Source organism: Chiloscyllium plagiosum, unplaced genomic scaffold (assembly GCF_037043375.1).
Source record: "Chiloscyllium plagiosum isolate Xiang-an unplaced genomic scaffold, Cpla_swu_hap1 HiC_scaffold_25, whole genome shotgun sequence".
Taxonomy (NCBI): Eukaryota; Metazoa; Chordata; class Chondrichthyes; order Orectolobiformes; family Hemiscylliidae; genus Chiloscyllium; species Chiloscyllium plagiosum.
In genome coordinates, this window is record NW_028270163.1 from 56,612,911 (window position 1) to 56,634,821 (window position 21,911).

General features: G+C 47.3%; 1 protein-coding gene across 2 annotated transcripts in view; it reads right to left on the reverse strand.

Annotated features, from left to right (window-relative positions):
• LOC122562309 (hepatic leukemia factor-like) overlaps window positions 1-20,829 on the reverse strand; it is a 54,425-nt gene extending 33,596 nt beyond the window's left edge. The window contains exons 1-2 of one of the 2 annotated variants that reach the window (XM_043715162.2): window positions 20,450-20,829; window positions 16,341-16,673 (exon numbers count right to left, since the gene is read on the reverse strand). In XM_043715162.2, coding sequence (XP_043571097.1) covers window positions 16,341-16,673; window positions 20,450-20,555 — 439 coding nt within the window. In that variant the 5' untranslated portion in view covers window positions 20,556-20,829. The remainder of the gene's footprint in view (window positions 1-16,340; window positions 16,674-20,449) is intronic. The other variant, XM_043715161.2, reaches the window with a different exon arrangement.
• Between the last annotated feature and the right edge of the window lie 1,082 nt (window positions 20,830-21,911).

Here is a 21,911-nt window from a genome sequence, read left to right on the forward strand (position 1 = left end):
AATCTCCAGTACCAGTGAAATGATATTCATCCTCACTATTGAATAGGAGCTCCTTGCCTGTGTTTTTAAAAACTTCTTCAGTGCTGCATGCACCTGTTAGGGCCCCACTCGATACTTGCTCTCTCTGCAAGGTCCCCTCTAGGTGTGTTTGCTTCTTTTGGATTTCCATCTGTGTTTGTCTCCTCCTTCTCTCTCTGGTGGAGTGTCAAGGGAGAGGAATTTCCAGGATTTCTGTGTCGCTTTGATGGTCAGAGTCAGTTGCCAGTCAGATCAACCATCAATAAGTTATTTCCTTTGAAGCTCTTCCAGTACAGCTCAGATCAGCAGCAGCTTGGAAACAGGAAAGCTGTTGCCTGCATCAATAAAATCCCAAACCCTTCAGCTCTACCCCTATATTTTTGACAAAGTACCTCATTTATTTTTAAATCAGCAGCTCTCAGCCCTGGTTCAATGGGCAGCGCCATCACGTTGGGAGTTTGAAGATTGTAGGTTTGGGGTTCAAGACAGACACCACACATTTCAGCTCAGAAGCCACACTGGCTCTCCAGTGGCCCACTGAGTGATACTGCTTCTCAGGTGAGACATCAAACTCCCTGCCGAGACCTGTCTTCATGCATCAGTTTAAGAGATTCCATGGTTTTTATCTGGACACAGGCGTGAGACACCCTGGTCACTACTTGTCAGTGAACCAATCACGGAAAATAAGTCAGCCAGCCATTATTACAGTTGTTACTTGTGGGATCTTGCTGTGTATAATTTGACTTGCTGCATTTCTAACATTCTATAACCTCACGTACACCTTTGGCAATAATGCCAGTCACTGATGAAAAATCGGAGCGAAATGGATCACTGCTGCTCTCGAAGTTTGAAAATATTTTCTCGATTTAATTCTTGCTTCTAATGAGATGGGGCTTGACAGCAGTGGGAAAGGACAGCTTTAATCCACACAGGTTTAAGAGCAGGTTTTAAGTCACATCAACTATTGATCATTTCCTTGATCTACTTCAGCAGAGACTCCAACAGCTCACTGGATAAATACAAATAAAGTATTTAACTCCTTTAAATATTCAACGGACTACATTACATTAACTCCTCCATACACACAAAGTAATTCCCTACAGCTCTCCCTCTTCACAGCAATCAAAGATCTCACCAACAGCTCTGTACCTCACACCCAACTGAGTATCAATTACTCTTTGGATCAAAGCTATTCTCCTGTGGGAGAAGGGGGAGGGGGAGGGGGAGGGGGAGGGGGAGGAACAATGACCTGTTCTGGGACCTAACAAAGTCATAGAGATGTTCAGCATGGAAACAGACTCTTCGGCCCAACTCGTCCATGCTGACCAGATATCCCAACCCATCTATCTCCAAACCCTTCCTATTCATGTACCCATCCAGATGCCTTTTAAATGTTGCAATTGTACCAGCTTCCACCACTTCCTCTGGCAGCTCATTCCATACACGTACCACCCTCTGTGCTAAAACGTTGTCCCTTAAGTCCCTTTTATCTTTCCCCTCTCGCTCTAAACCTATGCCTTCTAGCTCTGGAATCTCCCAGCCCAGGGAAAAGATTTTGTCTATTTATCCTATCCATGCCCCTCAATTTTATAAACCTCGATAAGGTCACCCGTCAGCCTCCAAAGCTCCAAGGAAAACAGCCCCAGCCTATTCAACCTCTCCTTATAGCTCAAATCCTTCAACCCTTGCTAACCAGTCTCCCATGGGGAACCTTGTTGAACATCTTACTGGAATCCATATAGATCACATCCACCGCTATGCCCTAATCAATTGTCTTTATTACTTATTCAAAAAAAAAATCAATCAAGTTTTGACACATGATTTCCCACTTACAAAGCCATGTTGACTATCCCTAATCAGTGCTGAAATTTTTAATCGACGTTTCGGGCATAAGCATCTGCAGTCCTCACTTTCTCCTATCCCTAATCAGTCCTTGCCTTTCCAAATACATGTATCATCCTGTCCCTCAGGATACCCTCCAATAACTTGCCCACCACCGATGTCAGGCTCACCGGTCTATTGTTCCCTGGCTTGTCCTTACCACCCTTCTTAAACAGTGGCACCACGTTAGCCAACCTCCAGTCTTCCAGCACCTCACCTGTGATTATTGACGATACAAATATCTCAGCAAGAGGCCCAGCAATCAGTTCTCGAGCTTCCCACAGAGTTCTAGGGTACACCTGATCAGGTCCTGGGGGTTTTTCAATGTTTATGTGTTTCAAGACATCCAGGATTTTCTCCTCTGTAATATGGACATTTGCAAGATGTCATCATCTATTTACCTACATTCTATATCTTCCATGCCCTTTTCCACAGTAAATACGGATACAAAATAGTCGTTTAATATCTCCCCCATCTGTTGTGGCTCCACACGAAGGCCACCTTGCTGATCTTTGAGGGGTCCTATTCACTCGCTAGTTATCCTTTTGTCCTTAATGTATTTGTAGAAACCCTTTGGATGCTCCTTAACTGTTTGTCAAAGCTATCTCCTGTCCCCTTTTTGCCCTCCTGATTTCCCTCTTAAGTGTATTCCTACAGCCGTTATACTTTGCTAAGGATTCACTCGATCTATCCTGTCTATACCTTACAATATGCTTCCTTCTTTTTCTTAACTAAACCCTCAATTTCTCTAATCATCCAGCGTTCCTTACACCTGCCAGTCTTTCCTTTCACCCCATCAGGAATATATAACAGGAATATGGGCGGCATGGTGGCACAGTGGTTAGCATTGCTGCCTCACAGCGCCAGAGACCCGGGTTCAATTCCCGCCTCAGGCAACTGTCTGTGTGGAGTTTGCACATTCTCCCTGTGTCTGCGTGGGTTTCCTCCGGGTGCTCCGGTTTCCTCCCACAATCCAAAAATGTGCAGGTCAGGTGAATTGGCCATGCTAAATTGCCCGTAGTGTTAGGTGAAGGGGTAAAGGTAGGGGAATGGGTCTGGGTGGGTTACGCTTCGGCAGGTCGGTGTGGACTTGTTGGGCCGAAGGGCCTGTTTCCACACTAAGTAATCTATATTGTCGCTGGACTCTCGCTATCTCATTTCTAAAGTCTTCCCATTTTCCAGCCATCCCTTTACCTGCGAACATCTACACCCCGCCCCCCCCCCAAATCAGCTTTTGAAAGTTTTTGCCCAATACCGTCAAAGTTAGCCTTCCTCCATGCTGAGGAAATAAACACAAAACATGTAACCAAGGACAACAAAATCACAACTGCTGCTCAAGGAGAATTCAACTTCGATCCACTTCGATAGATTAAAAACACTTTGATGTTTAAACTCTGACATTAGCCTCGGGCCTATTGTTCACTACACTTAAGATACTGCTGATTAAATGCTGCAGGATATCAAAGTTACCATTTAATGATGCAGGGAGCAATAATTACAGCAGTCACTTTGGGAGGAATGTGCATTAGCCTCCATGTCACTGCTCATCATAGCTGGGCGACTTAAATTGTCTCCATTTCCAATGAGGGACTTGATTTTAAAAACCAAAGGCCTGACTTTGACTAGTGCCATTCTGGATAAACGGGGTGGATCTTGTTGGTCGGGGTCATCTATTCACCTGTGCATTTAGGTAGCGATATTTCTGTCCTAGCACTCAGTTTTTTTACCCCTTTGTGGGGTAAGTGGCCAGAATCCGAGAGAGCTGACAGCAGCAGAGTGTAGGTAACAACACGCTGGGTGCTCAGTGAATGGCTGGACCAAGGTACACTGTTTAAATCAGAGGCTTCAGGATGGAGAAAGAAACAGAAAGGAGTGTAAACATTCAAGGTTAGGTACAGAAAGAGAAGGAGAGAGATAGATAGATTTAACTCAGGGAGAGAAACAAAAGGCACAAAAGGAAAAGGATTTTCTTTTGAATTTGACATTTCGATTTACAGTGTACTTGCTGAAGGAATGAGAATCCTCAGTTTGAAATGGTTGTGCCTCTAGGTTGGGGAAGCATATCAGCAGTTATTAGAATGATCATAATGTCATGCACAGGACAGAATTTGATTGTTTAAAAAAAAGACACTGTCAAAATACAAATATCAAACTTCAAAAAGGAAAACATTTATTCTACATTAGAAAAGGATCTAAAATCCTGCAAAACAGATTGAATAAGATATTAAATGGAGAATGCACCATGAAACAATCATCTCCCATTATTTTAATTCAAGATGTTGCTATTCACAGAAACGCCTAATTTTCCAGTAGACAACAGGTCCCTTCATTTGATCAGAGATGCAGTTTTCAGCAAATGTAAGTGAGCCGGACTGACTTAGACAAACTGTTAGTGTCATTAGCACACATGGGAGTGTTCAGCAAATTCTGTCCAACTGTGAAATCCCTTAATGTTAGGCATTAGCCCAAATACTTCCCTTTCCAGAATTACCCGGAGAGATGCATTCTGGAGATGTCAAGTCTCAAGACACTGACTACATGGTAACTTTTTGGAAAGTTCAAACTTCTATTGGGCAATTAGCCTTAATCTGGAACCTTCTTTAAATGTACCCAACTCTGAGTTACAGTCAGAAACTTCAGAGCATTGTGATCTACATTTCTAAATAGATTTCAGGGATTAAATCCTGGCTACCGCTACCGTTCACATCACTATTACTGACCACACCCCACCCTTCCACCACTTTACTGCACTCTGCCCACCCCAGCCCAACTTCCTCACACTCCCCAGCCGACCCCTCCCGACCACCACTTCACTCCTCCCTCCCTGACCCCAGACACCCTCCCATTTCCCAACTGACATTCTCCCTGGAGTGCAGCAGTTACTGTTGTAAATGGGATTGGGAGGGTATCCAGCTGCATTGGAAGGCTTCCTGATCAGAAATGTTCTCTGCTTCCCGGAGGCCTGAACGGGAGGCTTGGGCCAGAAACACTGCAGTCCAGCCTCCTCTGGAGGGCACCAGTATCACATTCCAATTCGATTCACTCCTGTGTGATATCACGAAATGGCTGAAGGCACCGGATGCTGCAAAGGCTAAGGGCCCTGACTACATTCCGACAATAAACTGAACACACACCTCAGGAAGTATCGCACCCCTCGGCAAACTCAGAAGACAGCTACAACATCAGCATCTCCCTGACAACGTGGAAACCTGCCCAAGGTCTGTCCTGTACACTAGCAGAAATGAAACATAAGGAAAGGATGGCCTGTATAACTGAAGCAGAGTATCAAAGGGATCACATTGTGAATTCTCTGTACAATTCTGGTCTCCTTATTGAAGGGGGTAGAAGGCAGCAGACAGGCGGTTTGCTGATTTCAAACCAGAAATTAACAGGTTGCCTGATGAGACCAGGTTAGATAGACTTGTTTCCACTAGATTATAGAAGAGTGAGAGGTGATCCATTGAAGTGTACCAGATTCTGAACTGGTTTTGAAAAGGTGGCTATGGAAACCTGTTGCCTCTTGGTGGTGAGCTTGCAAGGGCCAATGTTTTAAAATCAGAGCTTTCCCTTTCAGGACTACAAATAGGATTCCCTTTCTGTCATGTTGGTCTCTTAATGGGAGTTCTGTTTCTCTCACTCTTCTCCAGAGACACTGCCAATCCTGCAGCATTTCACCAACATTTTCTGTTTGATTTCAGATTTCCAGCATCTGTAGTAGCTCCATTTTCTATCTATCGAATGGATAGATTTGTTTAGTTCAAGGAGTCGAGGGTTATTACGGGTAAATGGGACTATGGAATGCAAAATGCAGATAGACCAGCCATGATCCTGTGGGATGGTGCAGCAGGCTTGAGGGGCTGAATGGTCTCCTCCTCTACCTATTTCATGTGTTTGTATAGGTTTGCCACCGTAAAGCAGCTCAATGACTTCCCTGGAGCAATCCAGATCAGGAAATTCATGAAGGAAACGTCATACCATTTGACAGGAAGAATAAAAAGGAAGCCCACGATCTAAATCGTGGGCGGCACGGTGGCACAGTGGTTAGCACTGCTGCCTCACAGCGCCAGAGACCCGGGTTCAATTCCCGCCTCAGGCAACTGACTGTGTGGAGTTTGCACATTCTCCCCGTGTCTGCGTGGGTTTCCTCCGGGTGCTCCGGTTTCCTCCCACATTCCAAAAATGTGCAGGTTAGGTGAATTGGCCAGGCTAAATTGCCCCTAGTGTTAGGTAAGGGGTAAATGTAGGGGTATGGGTGGGTTGCGCTTCGGCGGGTCGGTGTGGACTTGTTGGGCCGAAGGGCCTGTTTCCACACTGTAACGCAATCTAATCAATCTAATCTAATCTAATCTAAATGGCTACAGACCGCAGACCTCGGACATGCAGAGGGTTTGGAGCAATCTACTGCTGGAAGCACAAAACAGGAGTGTGCTGGTGCAACAAGCTTTCCACCCACAGGATGGGGAGGGTCAGAAATGCACTCCCTGGGGGCTAGTGGAGGCAGGAAACCACACAACCTTTCAAAAAAAAAGTGCTCGGATGTGCAATTGATATGTCCTAACGTTCAAGGTTATCCACCTATTGCTGGAAAAATGGGACTTTGTTGGTACAGACTCGATGGGCCTGTTTTGTGCTGTACGATTCTATGAAAGCTAACAGAACTTCTAACTTATCCTGGGGGCCCTTGAATGCAAAAGTAGGTGGTTCTGTTATAGTTGCACCAATGAGACCATACCTGGAACACTGGATAGTACTGATCGCCTTACCAATGGAAACGTGCTGGAAACAGGTCAATTGTGTTGTGTAGGTTCACTACACTAATACCGAGACTGGGTTTCACAAGGAGAGATTTGACAGCTCAGCCTTGTACGTGGAGTTTAGGAACGACTTGACTGACACACGATCCCAAAGGGGTGGAAGATGCTGCCTCCTCATGAGAGTGCATTTATTACGAGGGGTCACTTTTAAAACTCAAGGTTTGACCATTTAAAAGATAGATCAGGGGACTTTCTTATCCCTCAGAAGGTCATGAGTCTTTGGACAAAGTTAACAACCACACTACACCAGGTTACAGTCCAACAGGTTTATTTGGAAACACTAGCTTTTGGTGCAGTCACCTGATGAGGGAGCAGCGCTCCGAAAGCTAGTGCTTCCAAACAAACCTGTTGGACTATAACCAGGTGTTGTGTGATTTTTAACTTTGTCCAAAATCTGAAATAAAAGAAAATGTTGGTGAAATGCTGCAGGATTGGCAGTGTCTCTAGAGAAGAGTGAGAGAGAAACAGAACTCCCATTAAGAGACCAACATGACTTCTTCAAATAGGATTCCCTTTCTGTCCTGAAAGGGAAAGCTCTGATTTTAAAACATTGGCCCTTGCAAGCTCACCAACAAGGAGGCAACAGGTTTCCGTAGCCACCTTTTCAAAACCAGTTCAGAATCTGGTACACTTCAACAGCACCTCCACATTATGCCTCTTTGGAACCCTCACTCAAACAAACAACGGTTAAAGCAAGGTCCTTAAAAGATTTTTAAAGTGGAGGCTAAATTCAGAGGGGCCATGATCTTATTCGATAGCCAATCAATCCACCAATGTTTCAGGTTGCTCAACCACCACAACCCCAGCCCTTACCCTCAGTAGCATTCACAAACTCCACTTCCCAATGACTCTTGCCTCACACCCACCCCTTACCGCCGTTGCGCATCGCCAGCTTTTTGGCTATGGTAGGCATGTTAAACAGCACACCACAGTCAATGGCATTGTCTCTCTTTCCGAGCATAAGGTGGTACCCCTGACGGGAAAAGGAAGCAAGCAAGCAGAACGGATAGAGAGACCTCTCCATAGTCTTACTGAGGTGACAATGCTCTATCATGGGGCCAGCTACAATGAGAGCGCACTGAAGCCGGCATCGCCTGAAACATGCAGGAGAACAGAGATCATGCTTTATATCCACCAACTTCTACCCCATCCTCATCCTGTTACAGCTGCTGATGGGGCGACACCCCTCCCCTCACCGAGGTGCTGCTTTCCTGCACCCCAGCTGCCTCAGGAGAAAGGGGAGCACTCCAGAGCTGTGACAGCCTCGACGGAAAATGCATTTCCCTTCTCTCTGACATTACAGCTGTCAGCTCAGATACTCACATGAACTAGAGATGGAGTGTAGAGTCGGGGTCTGCACGTGGGTACTCAGAGAACGTAGAACAAACAGAACATAGAACAATACGCGCAGAACAGGCCCTTCGGGGCTCGATGTTGCACTGACCTGTGAACTATTCTAAGCCCATCCCTCTACACTACCCCTATCATCCATGTACTTATCAAAGGATTGTTTAAATCTCCCTAATGTGGCTGAGTTAGCTACATTGTCAGGCAGTGCATTCCACCCCCTTACCATTCTCTGAGTACAGAACCTGCCTCTGACATCTGTCTCAAATCTATCATCCCTCAGTTTGCAGCTATGCCCCCTCGTATAAGCCAATGTCATCATCCTAGGAAAAAGAACTCTCACTGTCTATCAAATCCTCTGATCATCTTGCACGTTTCTATCAAATCCCCTCTTAGCCTTCTTCTTTCCAATGAGAACAGACCCAAGTCCCTCAGCCTTTCCTCATAAAACCTTCCCTCCAGACCAGGCAACAGCCTGGTAAATCTCCTCTGCACCTTTTCCAATGCTTCCACATCCTTCCTGTAATGGGGTGACCGGAACTGCACACAATATTCCAAGTGCAGCTGCACTAGCGTGTTGTATAGTTGTAGCATGACATCATGGCTCCGGAACTCAATCCCTCTACCAATAAAACCTAACACAGTGTATACCTTCTTAACAGCACTATCCACCTGGGTGGCAACTTTTAGGGATCTATGTACATTGACTCCAAGATCCCTCTGCACATCCACACTACCAAGAATCTTTCCATTGACCCAGTATTCTGCCTTCCTGTTATTCTTCCCAAAGTGAATCACCTCACATTTAGCTGCATTGAACTCCATTTGCCACGCCTCAGCCCAATTCTGCAGTTTATCTAAGTCCCCCTGCAACCTGTAACATTCTTCCACACTGTCCACTACTCCACTGACTTTAGTGTCATCTGCAAACTTACTGACCCATCCACCTATGCCTGCGTCCAAGTCATTAATAAAAATGACAAACGGCAGTGGTCCCAAAACAGATCCTTGTGGCACACCACTAGTAACCGGACTCCAGGCTGAATATTTCCCATCAACTACCACTGGCTGTCTTCTTACAGAAAGCCAGTTTCTAATTCAAACGCTAAATTACCCTCAATTCCATGCCTCTGCATTTTCTCCAATAGCCTACCATGTGGAACCATATCAAAGGCTTTACTGAAGTTCATGTATACCACATCAACTGCCCTACCGTCATCCACATGCTTGGTCACCTTCTCAAAAAACTCCATCAGGTTTGAGAGACATGACCTGCCCTTGACAAAACCATGTTGGCTATCTGCAATCAAATTGTTGCTTGCGAGATGATTATAAATACTTTCTCTTACAATCCTTTCCAAAACTTTTCCCACAACAGAAGGTTCACTGGTCTATAATTACCTGAGTCATCTCTACTGCCTTTCTTGAACAAAGGCACAACATTTGCAATCCTCCAGTCCTCTGGTACTAAACCCGTAGACAATGATGACAGGAGACTTATCTGCTTTCATACCTTCTAGAATTGAGAACACCTCCTCCTCAATAACCTCAATCCTTTCTAGTCTAATAGCCATATCGCAATCTTCTGTGGCACATACCTATCCCTTTCCATTGCTAAACTAAACACAACTGAATTATGGTCACTCTCTTCAAAGTGCTGACCTACAACTAAATCGAACACCTGGCTGGTTCATTACCAAACATCAGATCCAATGTGGCCTCCCCTCTTATCGGCCCTTCGACATACTGTGTCAGGAAACCTTACTGCACACATTCGACAAAAACTGATCCATCCGACGTACTAGAGTTATAGCATTTCCAGTTAATGTTGGGGAAGTTAAAGTCCCCCTTAATGACCACCCGGTTCCTTTCACTCCTGCCCAAAATCGTTTTGCCGATCCTCTCCTCCACATCCTTGGAACTCTGCGGAGGCCTATAAAAAACTCTCAGTGTGACCTCTTCTCTCCTGTCTCTAATCTCAGCCCATACCACCTCAGTAGACAAGTCCTCGTCGAAAAGTTCTTTCAGCCACCGTTATACTGTCCTTGAGTAACAAAGTCACATTTCCTCTTCTTTTACCACCTCCCCTGATCTTAATGAAATATCTAAACCCTGGAACCTGCAACATCTATTCCTGACCCTGCTCTCTCCATGTCGCCGAAATGGCCACAACATCGAAGTCACTGAACAAATGCTAACTGCAGCCACACCAGGAGAAAGAGGCAATTAATGAGTCGACTCTCCAGAGACTGGGCTCACTGTGGGATTTTTAGAGAGGGCAGCAAGGTTGCTCAGTGAGGGGTGGCACAGTGACTCAGTGGTCAGCACTGCTGCCTCACAGCACTAGGGACCAGGGTTCAATAACATGCTCAGGTGACTGTCTCTGTGGAGTTTACACATTCTCTCTGTCTGCATGGGTTTCCTCCAGGTACTCCAACAGTCTAAAGATGTACAAATTAGGTGGACTGGCCATGGGACATTGCCAATAGTGTCCAGGGATGTGCAGGCTAGATGGGTTAGCCACAGGAAATACAGAGTTACAGGGGTGGGGTGGGTGCTCTTTGAAAGGTTGGTGTCAACTTGATGGGGTGAACAGCCTGCTTCCACACTGTAGGGATTCTGTAATTCTGAGTGGGAGTGGTGTTGGTGGCTCAGAGGAGAAAGATGCTGTCAGTATTAATAGATTGCCAGCCTTCTATCACTAGCTATAGTGCAGCTTATGGTAACCACTGCAGTACAGGCAGGACACACCCAACAACTCAGGACTGCAGACAAAACTCAGGTAGGCGTCTAGCTTTCACATGTACTGACCCATACAGTGATTCAGTAGCAGCTCAGCACCAGCTCGTCAAGGGCAAGCAGGGAACCACAATATGGACCACAACTACTGGCTCTTCCCCATCCCTCTCCAAATTCCCCTCTAATTGAGAAGAGAGGTCTTTCAGTTTGGCACCAGGTAGGCAACAGAGCCTTCGGGACTGTCTTTGTTACAGAGAATAGTGTCCACACCCTAGCTATGCTGTCCCCTATTCCTACACCACGTCCCTTTACTCCCTGTTTCAATAGCACCATGGGCAGAGTGTGGTGTTCAGCTCGCTCTCCCTCTTCTCCACTGCTGTAATGCCATTAATGAGGTAGTGACGATATATCCACGTTATGCTGTTAGGGTTACTTTAGGGCTCTTTGTCATAGGTGTCCTCTTCTGTGCTTTGCATTCTCATGTGGTCTCTCCTGCCAGCACATCTGCTCTAGTGCTTATCCCTAGTTCCAGCCCTCGCTCCTGATGTTGCTTCAGTCCTAGGCCTCAGCTCCCCTGCATTCCACCCTCCCACAGCCTGCCCTGCCCCACACAGCCCCAGGCTTCCCCGGTATTTGCTGCTGACTCCCTCTCTGAGCTCACACGGATGCTGTGGGCTCCACCCAGTGGCAGATGTAATTCTGTGCAAGTAGCTCTGCTCCCTACACCCATCTGTCACTAGATGGAGCCTGATCAATTGAACTACAGTACAGTCAAGGGGAGTGGTATTTTCAGAAATATATTCTGTATTTAATTTTGCAAGTTATTTCAGCTAGGAACTCAGTGCTGTATATATGGTGAAATTAAAGGTAAAGTCATCATAATCTTACGCTCACATTCGAGAGAGTGTTAAAAATCACACAACACCAGGTTGGAATCCAACAGGTTTATTTGGAAGCACTAGCTTTCGGAACGCTGCTCCTCCATCAGGTGGTTGTGGAGCTACCTAATCGAGGAGTGGCGCTCTGAAAGCTAGTGCTTCCAAATAAACCTGTTGGACTATAACCAGGTGTTGTGAGATTTTTAACTTTGTCCACCCCAGTCCAACACCAGCTCCTCCAAATCATTAGAGAGGGAAAGGAGGTGAGAGGACTGGTGGTGGTTGAACCAGAGGGTCACCGTACATCAGGCGAGGGGAGAAGTTGAGAAGGAGGGTCCTTCATGGTCATAACATCAGCCAGTGCAGGAATTGAACCCAAGCGGTTGGCATCACCGTGGTAGTGAAGATGTACCATTGCTGAACAGAAAGAGGAGATTGTTGATTCTTATACAACTGGTCACTGATATAATTGCTAACCATAAACTGTCTTTAAGTACCATCAGTTAATTACAGATCTTTGAAATCCTTTTGATTTCTCTGTAAAACAGACTCTTGAAGTCAAGATTCTCCTTTTATAAAGTTTCCCATTATGTCTTTTTTTGGAAAAAAGGAAAGTTGGGCTTTAGTAGCTGAAACATTTTCAAGTTTGGTTCCCTAACCTTCTCCCTCCTAGCTCCACTTGATTCCCATCACTCTCTCAATATTTATTTTGTCAATTTAATTAGGAACACCGTTCCTCTGGACTTCCTTCTCTATCTTTAAAAGTGTCCCCCAAACATTCTCCGTTTAATAAACCAAACGACGGCCGATGCTGCAAATCTGAAACAAAACCAGAAATTGCTGGAGTGTTAATGTTTCGGGTGCAGTGACCCTTCTTCAGAACCTTGAAGAGTCACTGGACTGTCAGCATCAACTCTTTTCTCTTCACGGATGCTGCCAAACCTGCTGAGTTTCTCCAGCAATTCATTTTTTTCTTAAAAAAAAAGTTTGGCCCATTCTTCCCATGACAAGAATTATGACTGAAGAAACTAGTAACTTAAACATAATCAGAATCATAGAGCACTGAAACACACCCTTCAGTCCAACCAGTCCAAGCCAAACAATTCTAAACTGAAGTAGTCCCACCTGCCTGTTCCTCGCCTGTTCCTTGCCCATTCATGTACTTAGGGGAGAAAGTGAGGTCTGCAGATGCTGGAGATCAGAGATGGAAATGTGTTGCTGGAAAAGCGCAGCAGGTCAGACAGCATCTAGGGAACAGGAGAATCGACGTTTCGGGCATTAGCCCTTCTTCAGGAATGATCATGTACTTATCCAAATGTCTTTTAAACACTAATTGTACTCACATCCGTCACTTCCTCAGGATGTTTGTTCCATACACTAAACACCTTGTGTTAAAAATTTGCCTCACGTCTTTTTTGAAAATCTTTCTCCTCTCACCTTAAATATGTAGCCCCTCATCTTGAAATCCCCCATCCAAGGGGACAGACAACTACCATTAACTCTCATTACTTTATAAACTACTATCAGGTCACCTTTCGACCTTCTACACTCCAGTCAAAAAAGTCCCAGCCTTTCTTTATAACTCAAACCTTCTATCCCAGGGAATCTCTTCTGGCCCTTCTCCTGTTTTCTAATACCCTTCCTATAACTGGGTGACCAGAACTGGACGTAGCTCATTCTTTCTTGGGATGTTAAAACTATGGATTTCTCAGCTCTCCATTCTCTTAACCCTAGAGCTTGCATGTCCCTCTCATATTTGGTTAGGTTTTAGGTCAGAGGTCTCAACAGTTATGACACACCTGGTAATTTTTTTTTATTAATGTGGCACAAGTTGGAACATTAACATATGTGCAAAATTAATGTTGTCAAAGAACATCTTTGAATGTTTTATATATAGTACTTATATATTAAACTATATCTCCTTTGACACAAACAGGAAGATGTCTCTCAAGATTATTCTGCCATTTAACTAGATCACAGTTGATCTTCATCGCCACGTCCCAGCCTTTACTACAGATCAAGGGATCACCCCTCGATCATTACCATCACCCAGGAAACACCCAAGTTCCATTGAAACTGGGGAAGATCACACACCTCAAGCTCACCAGGCGATCTGAGAATGTGTACACAGTGGGAAAAGTATGAACAAAACTTGGATTTTCAACATAAAAAGCCAAGCAGTGACTTGATAAAAGCTTAAAGATTATGAAAGGGCTTTACAGTGAAGATAGCTTTCATTTCTGGGGGAAGACCAGGACTAGGGATTATAAATGCAGAAATATTCGGTAATAAATCAAATAGGAAATAAAGGAGAACATTAATTAAAGTAAATGTTGAGAATGTAGAACAGTTACCAAGTAGGACAGGTCAGACAAATCACAGGTGCATTGGAGGGGAAGCTGAATAAATACATGAGGCAAGAAGCAATATTCTAACAGTGTTTGAGGAGTTGGAGTGTTAGGAGGCTTCTGTAAAACTCTCACACAGCATGTGGGTGGCACTGACTGGGCCAGCACTTATTGGGCATCCTTAAGAGCCTAGAGGGAGTGAAATATCAACCTCATTGCTCTGGGTCTGGAGTCACATGTAGGCCAGATGCAGAAAGGATGGCAGGTTTCCTTCCCTAAAGGACATGAATGAACCAGATGAGATTTGGTAACAGCCGACAATGGTTGCCATTTTGCTAACTTTTATTTCATGTTTTCATTGATTTCAAATTGAACCATCTGCTGTGATTGGAATCAAACCCATGCCTCCAGATCATTTGCCTGGGTCTCTGGATTACTCGTGAATATCACTTTTCCACTTCACCCTCCTGCTTACAGTAGCATGAACACAGTGGCTACAAGAGCAGGTCAGAGGTGAGGAAGACTGCAATGTGTAACTCACCCGACTCTCCAAAACCTGTCCATCATCTACAAGGCACAAGTCAGGAGTGTAATGGAATACTCCCCCACTTGCCTGGATGGGGGCAGCTCCAACAACACTCAAGAAACTCAACACCGTCCAGGACAAAGCAGCCCCTCAATTGGCACCACATCCACTCCCTCCACCACCGATGCTCAGGAGAAGAGTGTACTATCTACAAGATGCACTGCAGAAATTCACCAAAGATCCTACCTTTCAAACTATGTCCACTTCCATCTAGAAGTACAAGGGCAGCAAATACATGCGAACACCACCCCTACAAGTTCCCCTCCACACCATTCACCACCCTGATTTGGAAGTATATCATCACTCCTTCCGTGTCGCTAGGTCAAAATCCTGGAATTGCCTCTAAGGGCATTGTGGGTTAACCCCTAGCAGGTGGACCACGGCAGTTGAAGGTGACAGCTCACCCCCACCTTAAGGGAAACTATGGATGGACAATAAATACTGGCCCAGCCAGTGACAGCGAGGTCCCACAAACAAACACAAAATACATATGGTTCAGTTGTACCAAATGGCCCATTCGTCTGCTGTAAATACTAACCATCTGAGAAAAGTTCAGGTGAAGTCACATCACAAGTCAAGTAGAACAAAAGGAAGGTCAAACCACAGATAAACCCAATACAATGAACGAGAATCCCTGAACTTCAAATGGTTTCACAGGAGACAGTGGTGACAGGTGGATTAGCGAAAGGCAAAGTGATAGAAATCCATTTGAATGCCGAAGAGCTGTTACTGCTTCTGCAAACATGGGTCTTAGAGCATTCAGAAACAGCTTTAGTTACAAGTTTGCTGAGGATTTAACTGCAGTGAAATCAAAGTTCAGGTGGGCACCAAGGGGAAACTGCATCCTGTATAACTATATCAAAATGTAATCACTAATAACTCCACAGCTATTCCGGAACAATTACCTCCAATTTCAAGGCCAACTTTTAGCATATTCTGACATTATACAACAACAGATCTACCCGTATGATCAGGTTGAAACCCACAGGATTAATTACAAAATTAACATCCTACTGCCCTGCTCCCACTGGGGGAAGAAGACGCTATAGGGAGATACATAGTAGTAGTAAACTCAATTTCTGAGCCTGGATCTACATTTAAATAAGTTTCTAGGTTGTAGTAGAGAGGGAGAGATTGCTGCACGTCAGGCATGGTTCACGGGAGACAAAGCAAACAAAGATATTCAAACTCACTTTACAGATCAGAGTACACAATTCACATTCCAGTGCACCACTGAGGGAATACTGCACTGCTTGAGGTGCTGGGTGCAGAGGCGTCCTAGGTTAATGTTGACTCCTCAATCTAATTAAAAACAGGTTATATAGTTGGAGATCTGGTTGTGTGTCAACTAGCGGCAGTGCGTCATGCACTGCAACTGAGACTATACTTCTAAAAAAAATACTAAATTAAAAAACTCAAAAGAACTGCAGATGCTAGAAATCAGAATCAAAAAACAGAAGTTGCTGGAAAAGCTCAGCAGGTCTGGCACCATCAGTGGAGAGAAACCAGAGTTAACGTTTCAGGTCAGTGACCCTTCCTCAGGAAAAAGGGTCACCGCACCTCGAAACGTTCACTGTGATTTCTCGCCACCAATGCTACCAGACCTGCTGAGCTTTTCCAGCAATTTCTGTTTTTGATTACATTTGATCAGAGCAGTTCTTTTTTTGGGGGGGGGGGCAGTGGGAAGAGGGGGGTCTGTGTTTGCAAATTGCTCAGGGCAAGAGATTACCTGCTCGGACAGGGCTCTGGAGGAGGTTCGGAGGGTTAAGGCCCAGATGGACAGAGGTGCTGGCCTTGCTGAGGTCCATTGGGGGTCCGTGGGAGGCAGCAGGCGACTGTAAGGGTGGGTGCTGCTGGCCGGACTCCTGCTGCTGGGATGGACTTGGTGGGATTCCATTCTCGGACAGGAACTCCTCGAGATCCATATACTCCAGTTGGAAGGTATCCCCATCATAAGGCAATGTCTTGTCCCACAGTGTGGGTCCCAGGAAAGCTAACTGTGGGACTGTGCTTCCTGCAGCCTCATCTTCCAGCTGTTTCTCCTTCTCTTCTTTGTTGAAACCTTCAAAAAGATGAAAAACCGGTAATCTTAGTTGCAAAACAAAAAAAACAAACAAATAAGACATTTCCTGTTGTGATCTTTGCACCCATGCTCATACACTTCCCTCCCATTGCCCTCTCGGGAGGCAGGAACCAGAGAGAAAGTGCTTAGAGGAACATCCAACTAAAAGGGATCACCTCCAGATAGACTGGTAGAACTGTTAGAGCACAGGCCATTCAACCGTTGGATCTGTCCTTGCCCTCTGCCACAGCAACTCCCCTCATCTCACTCACCTGCCTCTTCCTCCAGCATTGCAACTGATATTGAAACAATTCTCTTAAAAGCCACTTGAAGAACTCAATCCACTTCCATGACTGTGTATGCCAGATCCCCACTTGTTGCACAAAAGAATTTTGCCTCATGTCAGTGTCACAATCAACCTTAAACTTATGCCCTCTGGTTCCTGACACCGCACCCCCCCACCCCACCCCACCATTGGGAGCAGTCTCTCCCCACCTACTGCTGTTCACACCCTTCATGATTGAGGAAGCTCAGTCAAATCCAAACTATTCTCTTCTCCTGGAGTAACAGCTGGAGGTTCTCCAACCTTGCCACATCACTGATCGCTGGAGCCATTCTCTCAATGCCCATGCACTTGTCCTATAAGGTGGTGCCCAGAACTGGATGGAATGCTCCATTTGAAGCTAAGCCAGTGTTTCATACAGGTTTGTCATAACTTCATTGTGAGCTCCTTCTGAAACGGGCTTCAGAAAAGCAGACTGGCTGTTTGTATTGAGGTTGAACAGTGAATCATGACTCTATCCTGATCCACAGATGTGGTATAGTTGGATTACAGTATGCTGTACAGTTGCAGTCCTCAGGATCCCACCAGGTAACAGGATTACAGCCCAGTCAAAGCTCACACTGCGTAATGGGTTATGGTCCTGTATGGGCTCACGGAGGGTCATTTTGGCCGTCCAATGAAAATGGGCACTACATGGGTACGATGCTAATGACACATTTGTTTGATGTTTGAATTTAGCTCAATTTTGATTGAAAATATCTTAACGTACTAAATCAGAGTCCTAATGATTTATCGGTGCAATGGTTGTGGTATTGGTTGGACTCCTCAAAGCCACTTTCTGTGGAGAGATGGATTGCTTATGATGACACAGTAGAACGTTACAATGTGGCTCCAGCATCAGACAGCAGGGCACAGAGTCTCCGGGGCAGCACTGGGGAAAGAGGGAAGTCCTGTAGCTGAGGTAGGTCCCACCTCACGGTTCTGCGTCTCCTTCTCCTCAGTTGGTCTCACTCACATCTTATAGGACAGTGAGATTTTCCAGACCTGTGGAAATTGTCCATGACCAAACACTCCCCTCTTCCCCTCCATATTCCCTCAAGCTGGAGTAGCACAATTTAATCTTTTTTCAGGTGAGGTTCTCAGAGACGTTCCCAGAATAAATATTGCCAGAATGTTGGTGAAGTCTTGACCAAGTTTTCCAGAGGGTCTCCTGATGTGTTTCAGGATCCTGTTCCCTCAATCCAGCAGCAGTGACTCGGAATGGTGAGGATCCCAGTCAGTAACATCAACACTGTTTATTCCCAAACGCCTGGGCACCATTAGCAGAGGGAGCTAACAGTCACAATGCCTGACAGTTTCTGGCAGACATTACTAGTGAAAATCAGCTGGTTAACAATCTTCTGGGCACCATTCCTGGCACTAACCTGAACTCCTTTACCAAGGTGCTGCCTGACACTAAACCCTGATTAATTTCAGATGAAGAATTCAGCTTAGGCACCTGACAAGTTCAGTTTTAAGCACTGCCCTGCAACAGGACCACAGTACTGTATACATAGCAGCATAGCCCAGGACTACAATCACACTATAATATGATGGCTCTCTACTACATACTATATCATTCTGTCACATTATTGTCCCCAGTTACCAGCACATTTTACTGCAGTTAATTGCAGAATTCCCCCATTCCATCAGAATGTGCTGAGGAACCGCTCACTGCCCGAGGCTCTACTCACTCACTCTGCCACAGCCTCATTGTCTGGTCTGGTCTGGTCTGGTCTGGTCTGGGCTGCCAGTGGGTCATTTACTGCAGTGGATCCCTCTACACCATCTGAGCTAGCTCATTTCAAACACCCCAAGCCCCACTGCCTGCTCTCTCCTCTCTCTCCCTCTCTGTTCACTCACTCTCTCATCATCCTGGTCCTTCTCAGTTTACCCCAATGCCCCATCTGGTTTCTTCCTATTCACATCTCCTTCAAAACCTGAAGACTTGCCCCTCCCTCAGGCCCCTGCCCCCTCTCGTGCACCCGTTTCCCCTCCCCCACTGACCCCCTCTCGTGCAGTTCCCCCCCCCCACCCGGGACACCCCTCTCATATGCCCATTTGCCCCCCACCGAGCGTGGCCCGCCACTCCCGCATCCGTTTTCTCCCCCCCCAGCCCCTCTCCTGCACCCACACGCCCCAACACCCCATTCCTGCCCATATGCTCCCCAGTGCACCCATCGCTCTAATGCACCCTTCTCCTGTGCCCCCTCCATCCCCCAGTCTCCCCTAGCCCTGTGCCCCCCAGCCTGTTCCCCTTCTCCTCCAGCCCGTGTCCCCCCGTCCCTTCCACCCAGTCTTCCTGTGCCCCCCCCGTCTCCCCCAGCCCCGTGCCCTCCCCAGTCCCTCTCCCCCCTCAGTTTGCCCCAGCCCCGTGCCACCCCAGTCCCTTCCCCACTCTACCCCCAGCCCCTTCCCCCTCCCTCCCCCAGCCCCGTGCCCTCCCCAGTCTCCCCCCAATCTCCCCCAGCCCTTCCCCCTCAGTCTGCCCTAGCCCCGTGCCACCCCAGTCCCTCTCCCCCCTCAGTTTGCCCCAGTTCCGTGCCACCCCAGTCCCTTCCCCACTCTACCCCCAGTCTACCCCAGCTCCCTCCCCCAGCCCCGTGTCCACCCCAGTCTCCCCCCAGCCCTGTGCCCTCCACAGTCCCTTCCCCCCAATCTCCCCCAGCCCCTTCCCCCTTCTCCCTTCTCCCCAGCCTCTTCCCCCTGTCTATCCAATTCCCCCCCAGCCCCGTGCCCTCACCAGTCCCTTCCCCCCAATCTCCCCCAGCCCCTTCCCCCCCCCAGCCCCATGCCCTCCCCAGTCTGCCCCAGCCCCGTGCCCTCCCCAGTCCCTTCCCCCAATCTCCTCCAGCCCCATGCCCTCCCCAGTCTGCCCCTTCCCCCTCTCCCCCCCAACCCCGTGCCCTCCCCAGTCCCTTCCCCCAATCTCCTCCAGCCCCATGCCCTCCCCAGTCTGCCCCTTCCCCCTCTCCCCCCCAACCCCGTGCCCTCCCCAGTGTCCCCCCAGCCCTGTGCTCTCCCCAGCCCCTTCCCCCTCTCCCCCCAGCCCTGTGCCCTCCCCAGCCCCTTCCCCCTCAGTCTGCCCCAGCCCCGTGCTTTCCCCAGCCCCTTCCCCCTCTACCCCTTCCCCCTCCCCATTCCCTTCCCCCCCAGCCCCATGCCCTCCCCAGTCCCTTCCCCCAATCTCCCTCCAGCCCCTTCCCCCCGCCAGCCCCTTCCCCCAATCTCCCTCCAGCCCCTTCCCCCCGCCAGCCCCTTCCCCCAATCTCCCTCCAGCCCCTTCCCCCAATCTCCCTCCAGCCCCTTCCCCCAATCTCCCTCCAGCCCCTTCCCCCAATCTCCCTCCAGCCCCTTCCCCCAATCTCCCTCCAGCCCCTTCCCCCAATCTCCCTCCAGCCCCTTCCCCCATCTCCCTCCAGCCCCTTCCCCCCTCTCCCCCAGCCCCGTTTACCTTCCTCATAGCGCAGAGGCAGTTTCACCGGGTTCTCCAGGAGAGATTTCAGGACTCCGTGGCTGGGAGGTAGAAAACGGGGATTTAAAGAGATCGGGCGGGACATTTTTTTTGTAAACCTGGTGTTCAGAAAAAAAGACCTTCTCCAGAATGCAAAGGGGAAAATTAATAAATGCAAAGCTTTAACAGGTCAGAAAGAAAAAAGGAGGGCTTGATGTTTTTAAAAACAAAAGTGCAGGAGATTGATTCAGTCCTGATGATCTCCTCAGCCCGTTTCCATTCGCTCCTCTCCCTCCCTTTCCCAAAAAAAAACCTGACGTCAAGGAGCGAGCAGAATAATATTTTGTTTTCTCTGTGTGTGTGTCTCTCTCTCTCTCTCTCTCTCTCCCCCTGTGTGTACTGTTTCAGGCAGCCAGCACATTAACGCCTCTCTCTCTCTCTCTCTGGGACTGCAGGGATCTAAAGTCAAGTCATGTGAAAGAGGTGGAGTTGACCCACTTTTGGCCAATCGCTTTTGCAATGTGTTGCAGTAAAACTTCTTCACCCTCCCCTCGTGATGCAGCTTTCATTGGTTATTATGTGCAAGCCTCGCTTCTCCGTGCGTCTCTTCCAGAAGAGAAAACTGCTTTCTTATTTTCCTTTTAAAAAAAAAGGAAAGCACATTTTATATGCCGGAGAGAGAAATACCCTCCAGCCTTTCCATATACAAATCTTGCAGCTCAGCGGCCTGCCTGATTTCATGCTGAATGGGAGTCGGTTTATATAGCAGCTACTTTCTGTGCAAAGAAAAAATCCACATTCAGGTGGGGTGGGGGGGAAAGAGACATGGTGTTGAAACATTCCCACACAGGAAACTGAATTTGGTCTCAGTACCTCCTCGGTTCGGCGTCTCTCCAGCACTAACTCCCCTGCGTGCATCCTTTGCACCTGTCCAGAATAAGGTGAGAACAGGATTAGACTTAAACCTGATGTCATCACCAGCCTTAAATCTCCCCCTGACAGGCATCAACAGGAGGAACTCTCTTTGGAGTGGGTTGTCTCTGGAAGGGGTTAACAGGGAGGCAATGGGAGGAGGCAGTTTGTGGAGGTTGAGTTTCTGGTTGAACAGCTATGCTGAAAGGTGTCTATGGTATGGTCATGTTTGCTCAGCCCGGCTGGGCAGGTCATAGTCTAGATCAGAGAGGTGCTGGAAAAGCACAGGTCAGGCAGCATCCGCGGAGCAGGAAAATCGAAGTTTCAGGCAAAAGCCCTTCATCAGGAATGCTCATAGACAAGTGAATTTCTGACTGGGTCAGTTGAGAGAGAGAGTGCGTCCAGGGTATATCAGTCAGTGTTGCATGCAGGAGTGGGTTTGGTTGATTTTGGGTCTTTTTTTTTAAGATTACTTACAGTGTGGAAACAGGCCCTTCGGCCCAACAAGTCCACACCGACCCGCTGAAGCTCAACCCACTCAGACCCATTC